The sequence below is a fragment of the Delphinus delphis genome, chromosome 11 (genome assembly GCF_949987515.2).
Source record: "Delphinus delphis chromosome 11, mDelDel1.2, whole genome shotgun sequence".
Taxonomy (NCBI): domain Eukaryota; kingdom Metazoa; phylum Chordata; class Mammalia; order Artiodactyla; family Delphinidae; genus Delphinus; species Delphinus delphis.
Window position 1 is genome coordinate 38631580 of NC_082693.1, and position 16982 is coordinate 38648561.

Sequence of the window (16982 nt, forward strand, 5' to 3'; positions counted from 1 at the left end):
GACTTGAAGTGTAATTATATGAAGAAGCATGAAGAAGTAATAAGCAACCATAGCAACAGATGTCCACATAATATGAATAATAAATCAACATTTTAACAAAATGATCCCTTGAAAAAGAGGGTTATCTGATTCATTTCTCCTTTTCCAAATAAGACTGAACCTGAATCATCCTAAGATAAGAGTTTCCTGTCCTTTTCAGAAGTATTTCCAAGGAAATAAATGCCACTATGTTCCCTGTAACATCTGGCAGCACGGACAACCAAGAAACTCTCCTTAAAGTCCATTGTTTGATCAGGTAGCGCAATAGTTCAGCTCCTCTTTCATTATCATTTTGTGTACACTACAAGAGAGAATGAAAATATTTTCTAAACATTCTTCCCATAACTTCCTTCACCTCTTTGTTCTGTAGGCTATAGAAGAGGGAATTCAGCATGGGAGTAATCACACTGTACTGCAAGGAGAAGATCATCTCCAGAGTGGAGCCTGAGGTTGGCAAGAAATAGCTGAGGAAACCTGAGCCATAGAACAAAATAATAGTAGTGAGGTGAGAAGAGCAGGTAGAGAAGGCCTTGCTTCTGCCTGAGGTGGAGCTGATGCTTAGGATAGTGCAGACAATGTGGTCATAGGCAGAAACAATCATAATGAAGGTTCCAAAGAGATGCAAGACAGAAGAGCAGAGCAGGAGTGTGAAACTGGTGGAGGTATCAAAGCAAGAAAGATGGAAGAGAGAAGACAGCTTGCAGCTGAAGTGGGGAATAGTTTGGTCCTCACAATAGTCTAAATTGACAGCCAGGAGGATGTTGATGAGAGCATCAACAAAGGCCAGGCCCCAGGAGCCCCACATCAGCCCAGTACAGAGCTGGTTGTTCGTCACCTGGCCACAGAGCAGAGGGGAGCTGATGGCTACATAGTGGTCATAGGCCATCACAGCCAGCAGACATGCCTCAGTGCCCTTGGTGGCAAACACAAAGAAGGCCTGAGCCAGGCAGCTGTCTACAAAGATGGTTTTACTTTCAGAAAGTACATTTTCCAGCATCTTGGGGACTGTGACAGATGAGTGGCAAAGGTCCAGAAAGGAGAGTCATCTCAAAAAGAAGTACATGGGTATGTGGAGGTGAAAATCAGCCCTAATCATCAGCAGCATTAAGACATTTCCCATCAGAGTGAGGAGGTAAATCAGAAGGAACAGCACGAAGAGTACAGCCTGAGTATGGGGGTCAATAGATAGTCCAAGGGGAATGAACTCACGGACAGCACTGTAGTTTTTCATTGCCATATAGAGAAGTGTTCTCTCTGGAAAACAAACAAAGAAGATCCATCAAAAGTCCCTTAATGCCTCTCAGTTACCCCAGCACCTAGATCTTACTCTGCATAAATGTTTTTTCATTACTGTCTCACAATCCACATTCAGATATTTAAAAGCTCACTTCCTGGTCATCATCGTACCATTGATGTTTTAAATCAACTATATTACTATTTTTTATTATAATCTGTTTTTGAGCTAGAGTATTTTTATGTGGTTCAGAGTGATACATTTGAAAAGGAAAGTTTGCTGATATTAGAGAACTATGGAGGAAAAAAATCAGGAGTGAATTACTTGAGAAATAGAGCATTAAATCTAGATGAAAAGGACTTAGGTAGGAGCAGAGGCACTTTGTCTATTCTATGTCAAGGAGGGAAGGTCAAGAGTGCAAGAAGTTAAGGAAATTTACATTTGGAAGCAAGAAGTTAAGGAAATTTACATTTGGAAAGGAAGTTAAGCAAATTTACATCTTGATTGCGTCCATTTGTTTTCAATAAAGTGTAAACGAATTCATTGGTTATGTATGTGTATGTCTGTGAGCATGCCCACGTGCACACAAGAAATTATAAAAGCATGATAATGATAAAATTAAGTGTTCAGTCATGGGAATAGAGGCCAAGGTGAAGTGTAAGAAACCATTAGGGGGTAGGAGGACAATATGACATGAAGGAATTTAGAGACTGAATGTGGAATTAAATTGCTTTGGAGTTTTCTTGTTTTAAATTTCTCTCGTTTTATTTAGTGGCATCATGTTATCATTTAATTTTAAAATACATTAATACAATTATAATAAATTTTTAAAAAACTGGTAGCCTAGACTATCATGCCCAGTGATATTTTAGGTGGGCTTTTGTAGGCAATGCTATGATTACAATGAGTCATAAGAAGCTGTTCCCAGTAATAGAACAATGCTCTGGGTAGATACACCATGCTCACTCTAAAACCAATATATCCAATAATATATGTAGTCACCGCATGTGATGTCTTAGCCATTCTGGCAGGTTTTAAGGTCCCACGTGGTCATCTAAACTCTATCCTCACACTTTAAGACTTCTGTATATATTCCCACACTACCTTGATATTCTAGACTTCACCTGAGTCTCAATATAACTATTCAATACTCTGGCCTCAATCTAGAGGCCCATCCTGGCCTTTGATGTTCTAATTCAACACTAGTTCATTTAATTCATCATTGAAGACTCAGAAACCTATCCTTTTGTCCAGTCATTGACTAAATAGCTGAGTTTCCAAGCCCAGGTGAGGAATAAAACCCAATTACTTGAATTCTCAGTGGTACACTGGTTTGTAGCACTTTCAGATCCAGTAAGTGATAAAACTGTTTAGCTTGTGAAGTCAACAGTGAGAATACCACTGTAAGGAAGAAATAGAAAATCATATTGAAAGTTAATATTTATGATGGATTCAATACTAATAATGTAAAGTGATAAACTGTGGACAATATCTGGACATTTATTTACAGTAATTTGGCATCAGGATAAAGGAGATACTTTCTTAAATTCTTCCTCTTTCACTCTTGTGTATAGCAACATTGTTCATGGGGGCTCCCAGGGCTCATCCTGAGATCACCCCAGAACAAAGCAACTTGGAAAGGAACTCAAGTAAGGGTTCACTGTAGCCAGGGATGAGGCTTGTTTTTGTATGATTTCAGAGCCAACACACACTGGCAAATGCTACCAAATATTTAAAGAAGAATTAATACCAATCCTTCTTAAACACTTCCAAATAATAGAAGAAGGAACACTTTCAAGTTCATTTTATGAGTCCAGCATTACCCTGATTCCAAAGCCAAACAGAGGCACCACAAGAAAAGAAAATTATAGGCCAAGATCCCTGATGAACATAGACGTAAATATCCTCAACAAAATATTAGCAAATTGAATTCAACAGTACACTAAAAGGATTATTCACCATGGTCAAGTGGATTTATTCCTGGGATGCATGGATGGCTCAACACACACAAATCAATTAATCTGATACACCACATTAACAGAATGAAGGATGAAAAACACATGATAATTTCAATGGCTGCAGAAAAAGCATTTGACAAAATTCAACATCATTTATGATAAAAATTCTCGGCAAAGTGTTGAGGGAACATACCTCAACATAATAAAGACCATATATGACAAACCCACAGCTAACATCGCACTCAGTGGTGAAAAACTGAAAACTATCCCTCTAAGATCAGAACAAGACAAGGATGCCCACTCTTGCCAATCTTACTCAATATAGTATTAGAAGTCCTAGCCAGAGCAGTTAGGCAAGAAAAAGAAATAGAAAGGCATCCATCCAGACAGTATGGTACTGGCACAAAAACAGAAAGATAGATCAATGGAACAGGATAGAAAGCCCAGAGATAAACCCACACACATATGGACACCTTATCTTTGATAAAGGTGGCAGGAATGTACAGTGGAGAAAGGACAGCCTCTTCAATAAGTGGTGCTGGGAAAACTGGACAGGTACATGTAAAAGTATGAGATTAGATCACTCCCTAACACCATACACAAAAATAAGCTCAAAATGGATTAAAGACCTAAATGTAAGGCCAGAAACTATCAAACTCTTAGAGGAAAACATAGGCAGAACACTCTATGACATAAATCACAGCAAGATCCTTTTTGACCCACCTCCTAGAAAAATGCAAATAAAAACAAAAATAAACAAATGGGACCTAATGAAACGTAAAAGCTTTTGCACAGCAAAGGAAACCATAAACAAGACCAAAAGACAACCCTCAGAATGGGAGAAAATATTTTCAAATGAAGCAACTGACAAAGGATTAATTTCCAAAATTTACAAGCAGCTCATGCAGCTCAACAAAAAAACAAACAACCCAATCCACAAATGGGCAGAAGACCTAAATAGACATTTCTCCAAAGAAGATATACAGACTGCCAACAAACACATGAAAGAATGCTCAACATCATTAATCATTAGAGAAATGCAAATCAAAACTACAATGAGATATCATCTTACACCGGTCAGAATGGCCATCATCAAAAAATCTAGAAACAATAAATGCTGGAGAGGGTGTGGAGAAAAGGGAACACTCTTGCACTGCTGGTGGGAATGTAAATTGGTTCAGCCACTATGGAGAACAGTATGGAGGTTCCTTAAAAAACTACAAATAGAACTACCATACGACCCAGCAATCCCACTACTGGGCATATACCCTGAGAAAACCAAAATTCAAAAAGAGTCATGTACCAAAATGTTCATTGCAGCTCTATTTACAATAGCCCAGAGATGGAAACAACCTAAGTGTCCATCATCGGATGAATGGATAAAGAAGATGTGGCACATATATACAATGGAATATTACTCAGCCATAAAAAGAAATGAAATTGAGATATTTGTAGTGAGATGGATGGACCTAGAGTCTGTCATACAGAGTGAAGTAAGTCAGAAAGAGAAAGACAAATACCGTATGCTAACACATATATATATGGAATTTAAGGGAAAAAATGTCATGAAGAACCTAGGGGTAAGACAGGAATAAAGACACAGACCTACTGGAGAATGGACTTGAGGATATGGGGAGGGGGAAGGGTGAGCTGTGACAGGGCGAGAGAGAGGCATGGACATATATACACTAACAAACGTAAGGTAGATAGCTAGTGGGAAGCAGCCGCATGGCACAGGGATATCGGCTCGATGCTTTGTGACCGCCTGGAGGGGTGGGATAGGGAGGGTGGGAGGGAGGGAGATTCAAGAGGGAAGAGATATGGGAACATATGTATATGTATAACTGATTCACTTTGTTATAAAGCAGAAACTAACACACCATTGTAAAGCAATTATATGCCGATAAAGATGTTTAAAAAAAAAGACATCTAAATTGGAAAGGAAGGATTTAAATTGTCTCTATTGTTGTATAATACAATGTTATATATAGAAAACCCTAAGTACAACAAAAAACTGTTAGAATTAATAAATGAATTCAGTAAAGTTGTAGGATATGAAATCAATATAGAAAAACATTATATTTCTATACACTAACAACTAACTAGCTGAAAAAGCAATTAAGAAAACAATTCCATTTACAATAGCACCAAAAGGAATAAAATACCTAGGAATAAATTTAACCAAGTAGATTAAAGATCTTTATAGTAAAAACTCTGACTTTGATGAAGGAAACTTAAGAAGACACACATAAATGGAAAGATATTCTGTCTTCACGGATTGGAAGAAATAATATTTTTTAAATGTCCATGCTAACCAAAGTGATCTACAGAGTCAACACAATCCCTTTCAAAATACCAATGGCATTTTTCACAGAAACAGAACAAACAATTCTAAAATCCATATGAAACCACAGAAATACCCTAAATAGCTGAAGCAATTTTGAGCAAGAAGAAAGCTGGATGCATCACACTCCCCCGTTTCAAAATTTATTACAAAGTTAGAATAATAAAAACAGTTAGGTACTGGCAGAAAAAACAAACGTACACACAAATAGGACAGAATGGAGAGCCCAGAAATAAACTCATGCATGCAAAGTCAATCTCCAACAAGAGTGCCAAGAGTATGCAATGAAGAAAGGACAGTCTCTTCAATAAGTGGTATTGGTAAAACTATATATCCACATGAAAAACAATGAAATTGGATCCTTATCTTACACCGTACACAAAAATTAACTCAAAATGCGTTAAAAGTTTAAATGTAAGACCTGAAACTATAATACTAGAAGAAGAAAACACTGGGGAAAGCTTCTTATTATTGGTCTTGTCAATGTTTTCTTGAATATGACATCAAAGGCACAGGAAATAACAACAAAAATAAACTAAGCGAGACTATATCAAACCAAAACGCTCTGCAAAGCAAAGGAAACAATCAACAAAATGAAAAGGCAACCTAAGGAATGGGAGAAAATATTTGCAAACCATAGATCTGTTAAAGGGTTGATATCCAACATATATAGGGAACTCTTACAACTCATTAGCAAATCATTATCATCATCATCATCTGATTAAAAAATGAACAAAGGATCTGAATTGACATTTTTCTAAAGAAGACATACAAATGGCCAATAGGTACATGAAAAGGTGTTCAACATCACTACTCATCAGTGAAATACAAATCTAAATCACAAAGAGATATCACCTCATACCAGTTAGGATGGCTATTATCAAAAAAAAAAATAAGTACTTGTTGGTGAAGATGTGGAGAAAAGGGGAAACCTGGCATGCTGTTGGTAGGAATGTAAATCGGTAGTCACTTAGGAAAGTAGTATGGAAGTTCCTCAAAATATTAAAAATACAGCTACCACATAATCCAGCAATCATTTGGGTATATTTCCAAAGGAACTGAAATCTAGATCTTGAAGAGATATCTGTACAGATATCTGTACTTCCGCATTGCAACATTATTCACAGTAGCCAAGACATGGTAACAATCTAAGTGTCAATCAACAGATTAATGGATAAAGAAAATGCCATAAATACATAAAATATTATTCAGCCATTTGCAACAACATGGACAAACCTGGAGGACTATATACTTAGTGAAATCAGCCAGGCAAAGAAGGAAAAATACTACATGATACCACTTATATGAGGAATCTAAAATAGCCAAACTCATAAAAGCAGAGAGTAGAATGGGGTTGTCAGAGTCTGGGAGGAAGGGGTAAGAGGGAGGTATTAGTCAAAGAGTATGAAGTTAATTATACAACATTAGTAAGTTCTTGAGATCTCCTGTACAGCACAGGGACTACAGTTAATAATGCTGTATTGTATGCTTAAAAACTGGTTAAGAGGTTAGCCCTTAAGTGTTATTATCACAAACAAACAATCGCAATAATAATAAAGAGGGTGGAGGAAAGTTTTGGTGGTGCTGGATATGTTTATGCATTGATTGCTTTGATGGTTTCACAGATGTCCACTCATCTTCAAATTCATCAAGTCATATAAATTAAATATGTATAGCTTTTTCTTTGTCAGTCACACCTCAATAAAGTGCTTTTAAAATTATTTTAAAATTTCCATTTCTACTGTGGCAGAAATATCACCATTATTGATTTATTTCTTCAAAATCTATTTCAAATTTTAAAATAAACAGCTTTGGCTGGGCTTCCCTGGTGGCGCAGGGGTTGAGAGTCTGCCTGCCGACACAGGGGACACGGGTTCGTGCCCCGGTCCGGGAGGATCCCACGTGCCGTGGAGCGGCTGGGCCCGTGAGCCATGGCCGCTGAGCCTGCGCGTCCGGAGCCTGTGCTCCGCGGCGGGAGAGGCCACAGCAGTGAGAGGCCCGCGTACCACAAAAAAAAATAAAAATAAAAATAAAAAAAAAAATAAACAGCTTTGGGAACATAACATAATACTTTTGTTTCTAGATATTAACAGCCATTACGTGGAGAAAATTAGTTGGCTCCTGCCTAAAGAAAAATTCCCTGAGAAGAGCTCATTTCAGAATTAGACAAAGGGTACCAAGCATAATATATAATCCATGTGTTGCTCAGAATGTAATAGTGAAAAACATGATTGAATGAATGACACTGCTTTTGGAAGACAAGCCAATCTATGTAACCAAGACACAGGTTTTTAAATGGTCTGTATTAGCTTGAAGTCCCTTACTTTATGAGGGGCACTTGGCATTAGGGGGAAAGTATAAAGTGAGAGGTGCCAAAGACAACCATCACCTATTTTTTTAAAATGTGTCCTGATTTTGGTTTATGTGCTGCTCCTTGCTCAGTTAGATACCTCATATGCTCTGTGTTGGGATAAGGGAAGTGCTTTGTTAGGTTTTATTTTGCAAAGCTTTACTAAACAAACCTGGAAATCCACAGTATTATTACATAAGTTAGACTGCAGTAAAAATTACCTAGGATTGGGCTTCCCTGGTGGCGCAGTGGTTGAGAGTCTGCCTGCTAATGCAGGGGACACGGGTTCGAGCCCTGGTCTGGGAGGATCCCACATGCCACGGAGCAACTAGGCCCGTGTGCCACAACTACTGAGCCTGCGCGTCTGGAGCCTGTGCTCTGAAACAAGAGAGGCCTCGATAGTGAGAGGCCCGCGCACCGCGATGAAGAGTGGCCCCTGCTTGCCACAACTAGAGAAAGCCCTTGCACAGAAATGAAGACCCAACACAGCAAAAATAAATTAATTAATTAATAAACTCCTACCCCCAACATCTTAAAAAAAAATTACCTAGGATTTATATACAAATCATAATGATTTCCATTGTGCAATCAATTGACAAGATTTTGAACAGTTCTCCACATGAGAACGAGCTGTATACGTCACACAGAAACTGAGATTACCTTATGGAGTTTCCAGTTCCAGCTCTCCAGGAAGAGCAATAAATGACACAAAATTGACAAACCTTGAGCTGCAATGAGCAAGAGAAAAAAACTCAACAAAATCAGATATTAAAGTGGAGACATTTCTAACATATTACGGAAATTAAAAAAATTGTAAGACAACACTATGAAAAACTGTTTACCAACAAACTAGTTTGCATAAAATAGAGAATTGCCTGAAAGCACACAAAATACCAAAACTTACTCAAAAAGAAAGAGAAAAACTGAACAGACCTGTAACAAGCAAAAAGATTATATCAGTACTCAAAAGTCTCACCTAAAAAAATCCCAGGACCAGGGCTTCCCTGGTGGCGCAGTGGTTGAGAGTCCGCCTGCCGATGCAGGGGACACGGGTTCGTGCCCCGGTCCGGGAAGATGCCACATGCCGCGGAGCGGCTGGGCCCGTGAGCCATGGCCACTGAGCCTGCGCGTCCAGAGCCTGTGCTCCACAACGGGAGAGGCCACAACAGTGAGAGGCCTGCGTACTGCAAAAAAAAAAAAAAAAAAAAGGGCTTCCCTGGTGGCACAGTGGTTAAGAATCCACCTGCCAATTCAGGGGACATGGATTCGAACCCTGGTCTGGGAGGATCCCACATGCCGCAGAGCAACTAGGCCCGTGAGCCACAACTACTGAGGCTGTGCATCTGGAGCCTGTGCTCGGCAACAAGAGAGGCGGCGATAGTGAGAGGTCCACACACCGTGATGAAGAGTGGGCCCCGCTTGCCACAACTAGAGAAAGCCCTCGCACAGAAACGAAGACCCAACACAGCAAAAATAAATAAATAAACTATAAAAAAATTTTTAAAAAAGATGAAAGAAAACATACTATTGATGCCAAGATCAGATGTCCAGAATATGCAAATCTATATAGGCAAACCGTAGATTAGTGATTGCCTAGGGCCAGGGTTAGGGGTTAGGAATGGAGAGTGACTGCCATGGGCATGGGATTTCTTTCTTTGAGGGTGATGAAAATGTTTTGAAATTGGGTTACCATAGTAATGGTTGCACAACTCCGTGAATATGCTAGAAACCACTGAATTGTACACTTTGAATAGATGAACTTTGTGATGTGTGAAACATCTCAATAAAGCTGTTAAAAAGAATATGCCAAGATGGGAATAAAGATGCAGACCTACCAGAGAATGGACTTGAGGATACGGGGAGGGGGAAGGGTAAGCTGGGCCAAAGTGAGAGAGTGGCATGGACATATACACACTACCAAAGGTAAAATAGATAGCTAGTGGGAAGCAGCCACATAGCACAAGGAGATCAGCTCAGTGCTTTGTGACCACCTAGAGGGGTGGGAGAGGGAGGGTGGGAGGGAGGGAGACGCAAGAGGGAAGAGATATGGGGACATATGTATATGTATAACTGATTCACTTTGTTATAAAGCAGAAACTGACACACCATTGTAAAGCAATTATACTCTAATAAAGATGTTAAAAAAAAAAAGAATATGCCAGACAAAAGCAAGAAAAAAATTATACTATCTCACTTATGAACATCAACAGGAAATTCCTAAGTTGAATATTGGCAAAAGTTAATTCAGTTTTTACCCCTCTACCTAAGTAGGGTGATTTCAGGAATGTAACAATTCTTCAACACCAGAACACCTGTTTATATAATTTATTATTAAAAATCTAAACAATAAAAGCCATATGACTATTTCAATAAATTTATTTTTTATTCGACATGTATTTATTGCATGCGTATTATGTGATGGACACTACACATCAGTAAACAAAAGAGAAAAAGTCCGGATCCTCAATAGAAATAGTAAAAGCACTTGACAAAATTTCACACCAATTCTTAGGGAAATATTGTTAGAAGAGAACTCTTATAATAAGTTAAAGGTATTGATCAGAAACGGAACAATCATCCTTAATGCTGAAATATCAGAAGCATTCTTACTGATCCCAATAGAAAGATGCTTGTAGTAGACGCCCTGGCCACTGCACTAATTATGCATCGTGCGTAAAAATGAGATATACAAAAACTGCATAGAAAAAGAAAAAAAATTGTTTTCCTTTATGTAAGATAAAATAATTAAAATGTAATTTAAAAAATCCAACAGTATATATAAACAAGCCATTAGAACTAGGAAGATAGTTCGACAAGATACAAGTTCAACAAGATACAAGATCTGTATACAAAATACCACAGCATTCCTAGAAATAACCAAGTAGTAAATGGAATTGGATTGTTAATTCACAATAGAAACAAACAGTGGAAGGTATCTGATAATATATCTAACAAAATTTGTGTGTGACCTTTAGCAAAATAATTTTCACCAGTGGCAACAGCAGATCGGCCTTGGTGAATGAAAATGTTGTTGAACCTTTGCATAACCACCACCTTGCCCAGCCATGGCCACACTCTTTGTGAATCCATGGACCAGAACTAGGCTCACCAGGAAGGAAAAGACTGGCACTCACATAATAGGCTATTCTACTCACAGAATTATTTCAAACTGCTTTGGTGGCCCTCTGGTGAGAATTCATCCTACATATATTCTCTGTGTCTTGCTCATGATTCATACATTCAAAATACATTCATTGTGCAACAAGCATGTTTGAAACTATTTTAACATTCTTGAAAAAGTAGTGAAGATGCCAGAAAATGTCGTTGCTCTCTTTGAGTTTATATTCTCTGTTCCTGCGGAGTGCAAAGTGAAGGGGAGGAGGACAGTTGACAGTTGGTAAGTAAGTAAAAACTAAAAGGTAAGTTCAGAAAGAAATAATAATTAACTTTTGACCATGATCATTTTAATCCATATACCTCACCTAAGTCTCCTTCTCACTAGTGCTCTAATTGTGTTTCATGATCTAAAGGGCCTTTGTTGAAAAGCCCTTTGGTTTCTTCCTGGTGTTTATCAAAGGCCCTGTACAGTACTTGCTCTGTTGTTGATTTGCTCACATTCTGCCTTTTCTGCAGCACCACTAGAGCTCAGTGGCAGAGCTATTTGTCCAGCAGTGTGTACAAGCCAGGGAATCTTCTCTTGTCATGGGGGCCCCTCACAGCTGGAGATGGTGGGTCACTATGTAAATGGTTTGAAGCATGATAAACAAATGTTTTATTTGTAGTCTCTATTGGACACGTGTAGGTCAAATAAACAATTTCAAATATCCTAAGAGAGTGAATGGTCCAGCATTGACCATGTGCTCACTCCTGTATCAGCCACTGTGCCAGGAAGAATGAGTGAATAATGAGAAGGGGAGGGGGGAGGATTTGGGGACACTGTGATTGACAGTCTCTCTGGGACCACATTGAACACACGGAGTTTAGTTACTGGAAGAATGGTAAAGATAGCCTAAGCAGACAATGTCTACCATATTGTGTGTAATAAATTAAATATTTTTGCAAGAAAAATTGCTAGACAAAATGTTTATCTATCCACCTTCCTCTGATTAGGACTGAACTGGTATCATTCCAGAAACTAACTTCAACTTTTCTTAAGTATTTTCAAGAAAAGAGGTATGGCATCGTGCAGATCCTTATATCAGAGAATTCTCCTTAATATGCAGGCACTATTTATGGCAATTCTACCCAATTTCCTCATCATTCTGATTTTTTAATCTATGATTTGAAACACTAGGAACATTGTCTCAACATTTTTCTCACAGCTGCCTTCACCTCCTTGTTCTTCAGGCTGTAGAAGAGAGGATTCAGCATGGGGGTGATCACACTATACTGCAAGGAGCAGATGAACTCTTGAGTGGATCCTGAATTTGGCATGAGATAGCGGAGTAAACCTGAGCCATAAAAGAAGCTCACTGCCGTGAGGTGGGAGGAACAGGTGGAGAAGGCCTTGCTTCTGCCTGCAGTTGAGCTGATGCTCAGGATGGTGAAGAAAATGCAAACATAGGAGAAAAATATCAAGAGGAAATTTCCGAAGAAATGCAGGAGGCTGGAGCAGAGCAAGGCAGTAAAGCTTGCAGACACATCGGAACAAGACAAAGGGTAGAGAGAGGGCAGCTCACAACTGAAGTGGTGAATATTTTGAGCCTCACAGAAGTCTAAATTGAGAGCTACAAGGATATTGATGAGAGCATCCGTAAAACCCAAGCCCAATGAGCCCCACACCAGCCCCATACACAGCTTTCTGTTCATCATCTGGCCGTACAGCAGAGGAGAACTGATGGCAACATAGCGGTCATAGGCCATGACAGCAAGTAGACAGGATTCAGTGCCTCCAGTGGCAAACACAAAGAAGACCTGAGCCATGCAGCCCTCGAATGAGATGGTTTTCTTCTCAGACAGGAGGTTCTCCAACAGCTTGGGCACAGTGACAGAAGAGTGGCAGAGATCCAGGAAGGACAATTGTCCCAGGAAAAAGTACATGGGGTTGTGGAGCTGGGAATCCACCCTTATCACCAGCAGCAGCATCAGGTTCCCCATAAGGGTCAGGATATAAATAACAAAGAACAGCACAAAGAGCAGAGCCTGGATCTGGGGGTCAGCAGACAGCCGGAGGACGATGAACTCAGAGACAACACTGTGGTTTCTCATTGCCTTCAGTACTTTCTTTGGAATGCAAGGAAAAAACCAGGTGAAGTCTCTTCTGATGCCTAACAAATACCCAAGTGTTTTAACCCGCTCCATTCACGAAGTTTCAGGCCTACTCAAAAATGTACGTTCAGCAATTATACTCCAATAAAGTTGTTTAAAAAAATGTACGTTCTGAAATGATAAACTTCCCTAAGTCTCTAGATTTACCGAAACCTGCAATAATCTTTTCTGTGGGATCCCAACACTAGATCAACTCCCTCTCCACCTTTACTGTTCTTTCTTTGATGTCTTAGAGTTTATTTTTTGTTGTTTTATTATTAAAGTGACTGGAGGATATTTACAAACTGTTGATAATAAACTAGTAGAGAGGGAGAAATTGCAGGAGGAAATTTAAGAGAAAATTGCAGAAATGTTGTCTCTGAGAGCAGTTGGGTCTCAGAGCAGAAGCAGAGCATGGCCAAAGGCAGGAGAGGGTTTACTTCATCAAACATGCATGAAGTCCATAGATCTGATGTTAGGAAGGAAGCATTTCGCAGCTAATGGCTTCTATTTTTTCACTAAATATTTAAATAGGGTCATTAACGGAAAGTGAAGAGGGGTAGTGGCTGGAGATTTGCAGAGTGAGGAGAAAGGGAATTAATTAGAGAGAAAGTAGAAGAGATATCCTAGATGTTATATAATTGATCACAAGAAACCGCTGACCCATATGAGAACATACTCTGCTCATCATCTCCATGCCCAGCTTGGGTGATCTATTCAGATTCAGCTCTTGTCTGTGCCTTCATGCCATTTAAGTATAGACTACCCACTAACTTTCTAAAGTTTGGCCTTCTTTTTCTCTACTCTAAACTGACAATCCAAATTACATCCGAAGATTCAGGATAACGCTTCAACACTACTGACTCCACCATCTCGACCCTTCCTGACCTGCTCTATCTTTTGTGCTCACACTGCGAGACCCACCACCCAATAGGATTTCGTTCCCATGTATATCCAAACGACACCCAGAATTAGAGCTATCTGAGAAATCAAGTTCACATTACCTGTATTTCTCACCTAGTTGAGCAATATCTAGCACAGAATTAAACAAAACCTTTTTCAAATCCAGTGATCCAGAAGATGACTAAATTTGAACCTCGGTGTGAGAATTCAGAGTTAAGATGGAGTTTGAAAATTCCTGTTGGATATAGACCTCTTCCTTGATTTCTAAAGGAGGAAAATAAAAGGGTAAGTTGTGTATATTATTTCTAAAAACCTCAATTCTTCCTCTCATGTGGGGATTATAATAATTTTCTATTATTATTACTTTTTTTTCTTTTAGTCACCACTGTAGCTCTAGCTACAGCAACCTGGATTCATCCTGAGAATATCACATCATTGGCAGAAGACACGGGAAAATCAAGTCATGAAATACAGAGAAGCACCCATTGTAATTTTGGAGGGCAACAAAAAGAAAGGTCCCCTCCATTTTACTCATCTCTAAATGGAGCCCTACGAACTAGCACTAGAAATTCCTTAAACTTTGGGGAAACTTATTCTCCTATAAATAAAAGCCAAAGAGTGAAAATCTTGCACAGGGCATTTTCATGAAGGACAAACCTAGAAACTGTACACTATCAGGAACCATACTTCCTCACAGGTAGAGGTGTACTGTGTTAGAGTTACTTGAAGCAGTCAAAGAAATAAATAAAATCACTTATTTTTTTTTGCCTAGTGCTGCAATTTCACTGTCCTTGATACTTCATTCATTCAGAGTCGATGCTTCAGATTCCAAATTGAGAATGGAAACAGCTCTGAGAATGCTACCACTATAAGTTTTCAGTTGTTATCATAATTAGGTGGAGTTAGCCGACTAGATCACTTCCAAAGAAAGACGGCCTGAGAGGAGTCCATTTTAGAATGGGACATACAAAAGTACCTAGCATTGTGACTGGCCCAAGGAGTTGCTCCAAAATGTTACTTAACAATTAAAATAAATGCACAAATGAGTGAATGAGTAAGTGAATGGAGAAAACTCAGAAAGAGAATAGTCTAGAGCTTTACTACTAGTAGAGAACAGATCTGATTAGGAACCAGTAACGGATTTAGACATCCTGAGCTTGCATGAAACCAGTTGTGGGAAGGGCACAGGAGAAAAATTCTGCCAACAGGAGAGGTTTGCCCCAATGCAGTGTCTCGTGCCCTCAACTTCCACATACCTATGATTATATAATTATAGGGAATACCTATAATTAAAGGTACAATTAGTTTCTGGACCCTATATGTTTGGAGGGCTTGGAGAGGGTTATTTTTGAGTCATGAGTTGCCCAAAGTCTATCATTTTCCTGATCTCCTCCCCCCTCTTATAGACAGTTCTCAGGTATTAGCTTCCCCAAGCTTCCAGGTTTCTGGTATAATGTGGGCTTTCACCATTAGAAACAAGGAGTATAGTAAGACATAGGGAAACTCCTGTCTTAATTGTCCCATATGTGAAATGAAAGCTAAAAATAATTAGCTTGGAATGTTGTGAGGACTTAATTTACTAACTGAAGAGAGGTGCTGAAGAATCATTAGATTCTCTTTCCTTCACCTCTAACCCAAGTGTTTAATTTTCCCAAAGGAGGACAAGAAGTAATTTTGAGGAACAGACCAACAGTCTAGGTAACAGAAATGAATACCATGTCAGAGAGACTTGAGGGGGGCACTACCTCAGCCCAGGGGAACAAAGGTAAGATGATAGAACTGCAGGAGAAAGGAGGGGCCTGATGAGGGAAGGGTAAGAAGTGGCGGGAACTGAGGGGAAACGGGGAGCAAAAGAACAGGAAAACAACATCAGAAAACAGAAGGAAAACATTACCAAGTTTCTCTGCTCCTGGTGCAGAATACATCCTGGTTTTCTAAGCTGGTGGGCATGCCTCTGAGTACAGGAGAAATTCACAAGATAGAAAATGCACTACAATTGTTCCATCGTGTAAACTGACATTGATTTTTCTATTAGACATTTTGTGCATAAAGACAAATGTATAAGCTCAGTCCTTAAAAGCCCCTGCAAATAAAGACTTCAGAAAACTCTTCTGAACTTTGGTAGCATTTTGGTCTTATCCTTTATGACTCCATAAAATGACAAAGAAAAGGAAAACTGAGAACTTCAAATTCCTAACAAGGAATAAAGCAACCTCTTTCATACTTCCCCTAGCATAACTGCACAATCATTTCTTTACATATCTCTATTACCGTTGATACACTGCTATGAGCAGCATCCTAACAAAGGAGGCTCAGGTCTACCAGAAGGCCCTGTGTGTTAAGGTGGCCAATGGGATGGTAAGGTGTAACCTGAAAGTCCAGGCGGCATCTAGGTCCTTCCTGATTGCTGGAAAGCTCAGCCTGAAGTATACTTTGGACTTATTAGCTAAAAACAGTTACTGGATGATCCCTCTGGGAATTACCATTGAAGCTAAGTGACTCATAGCTTACCTTTAGATAGTTTTGCTAATGTTGTCAAGTGTTTTATCATGATACACATTAAAGACATAATTATTATACATGACATTATCACTACTATATGATCAATGGTCATTTAAATTTACCTACATGTTTGACTTTTTTTTTTTTGCTCAATTTTTTTCTATACCTAGAATTGAAAGTTCAATACCTGAAAATAGATTTCAATGGATAAGTTTAACACAAATTAGACAAAGCTGAAGAGGTGACTCAGAAGATAAACCAGAAGGAAACAGAACTTCCATCTGTGGGCATTTTCCTTCTCCTTGAAGAACTCCTTTTAATTTTCCCTTTAGTGCAAGTCTTCTAGGTGATGTATTTATTTCACCTTCATTCTTAAAGAATGTTTTACTGGGCACAGAATCCTAA

The 16982-nt window shown here is 39.0% G+C and overlaps 2 protein-coding genes across 3 annotated transcripts; both read right to left on the bottom strand.

The window, feature by feature from the left end:
* Positions 1–340: 340 nt before the first annotated feature.
* Positions 341–8641, bottom strand: LOC132434285 (olfactory receptor 8S1-like). Its single transcript, XM_060025961.1, is given in 2 exon segments — positions 341–1293; positions 8586–8641. A coding segment is annotated over 1 exon segment (936 nt). The 5' UTR covers positions 1277–1293; positions 8586–8641.
* A 3574-nt stretch (positions 8642–12215) lies between these two features.
* LOC132434513 (olfactory receptor 8S1-like) lies at positions 12216–16080 on the bottom strand. 2 transcript variants are annotated; one of them, XM_060026188.1, is made up of 2 exons: positions 16070–16080; positions 12216–13128 (listed from the first exon to the last, which is right to left on the bottom strand). In XM_060026188.1, the coding sequence occupies exons 1-2, from the start codon at positions 16078–16080 to the stop codon at positions 12216–12218; spliced, it is 924 nt and encodes a 307-aa protein (XP_059882171.1). The 2 variants fall into 2 exon arrangements, with proteins under 2 accessions (XP_059882171.1, XP_059882172.1); XM_060026189.1 differs by lacking the exon at positions 16070–16080 and having other exon boundaries at positions 12216–13133.
* Between the last annotated feature and the right edge of the window lie 902 nt (positions 16081–16982).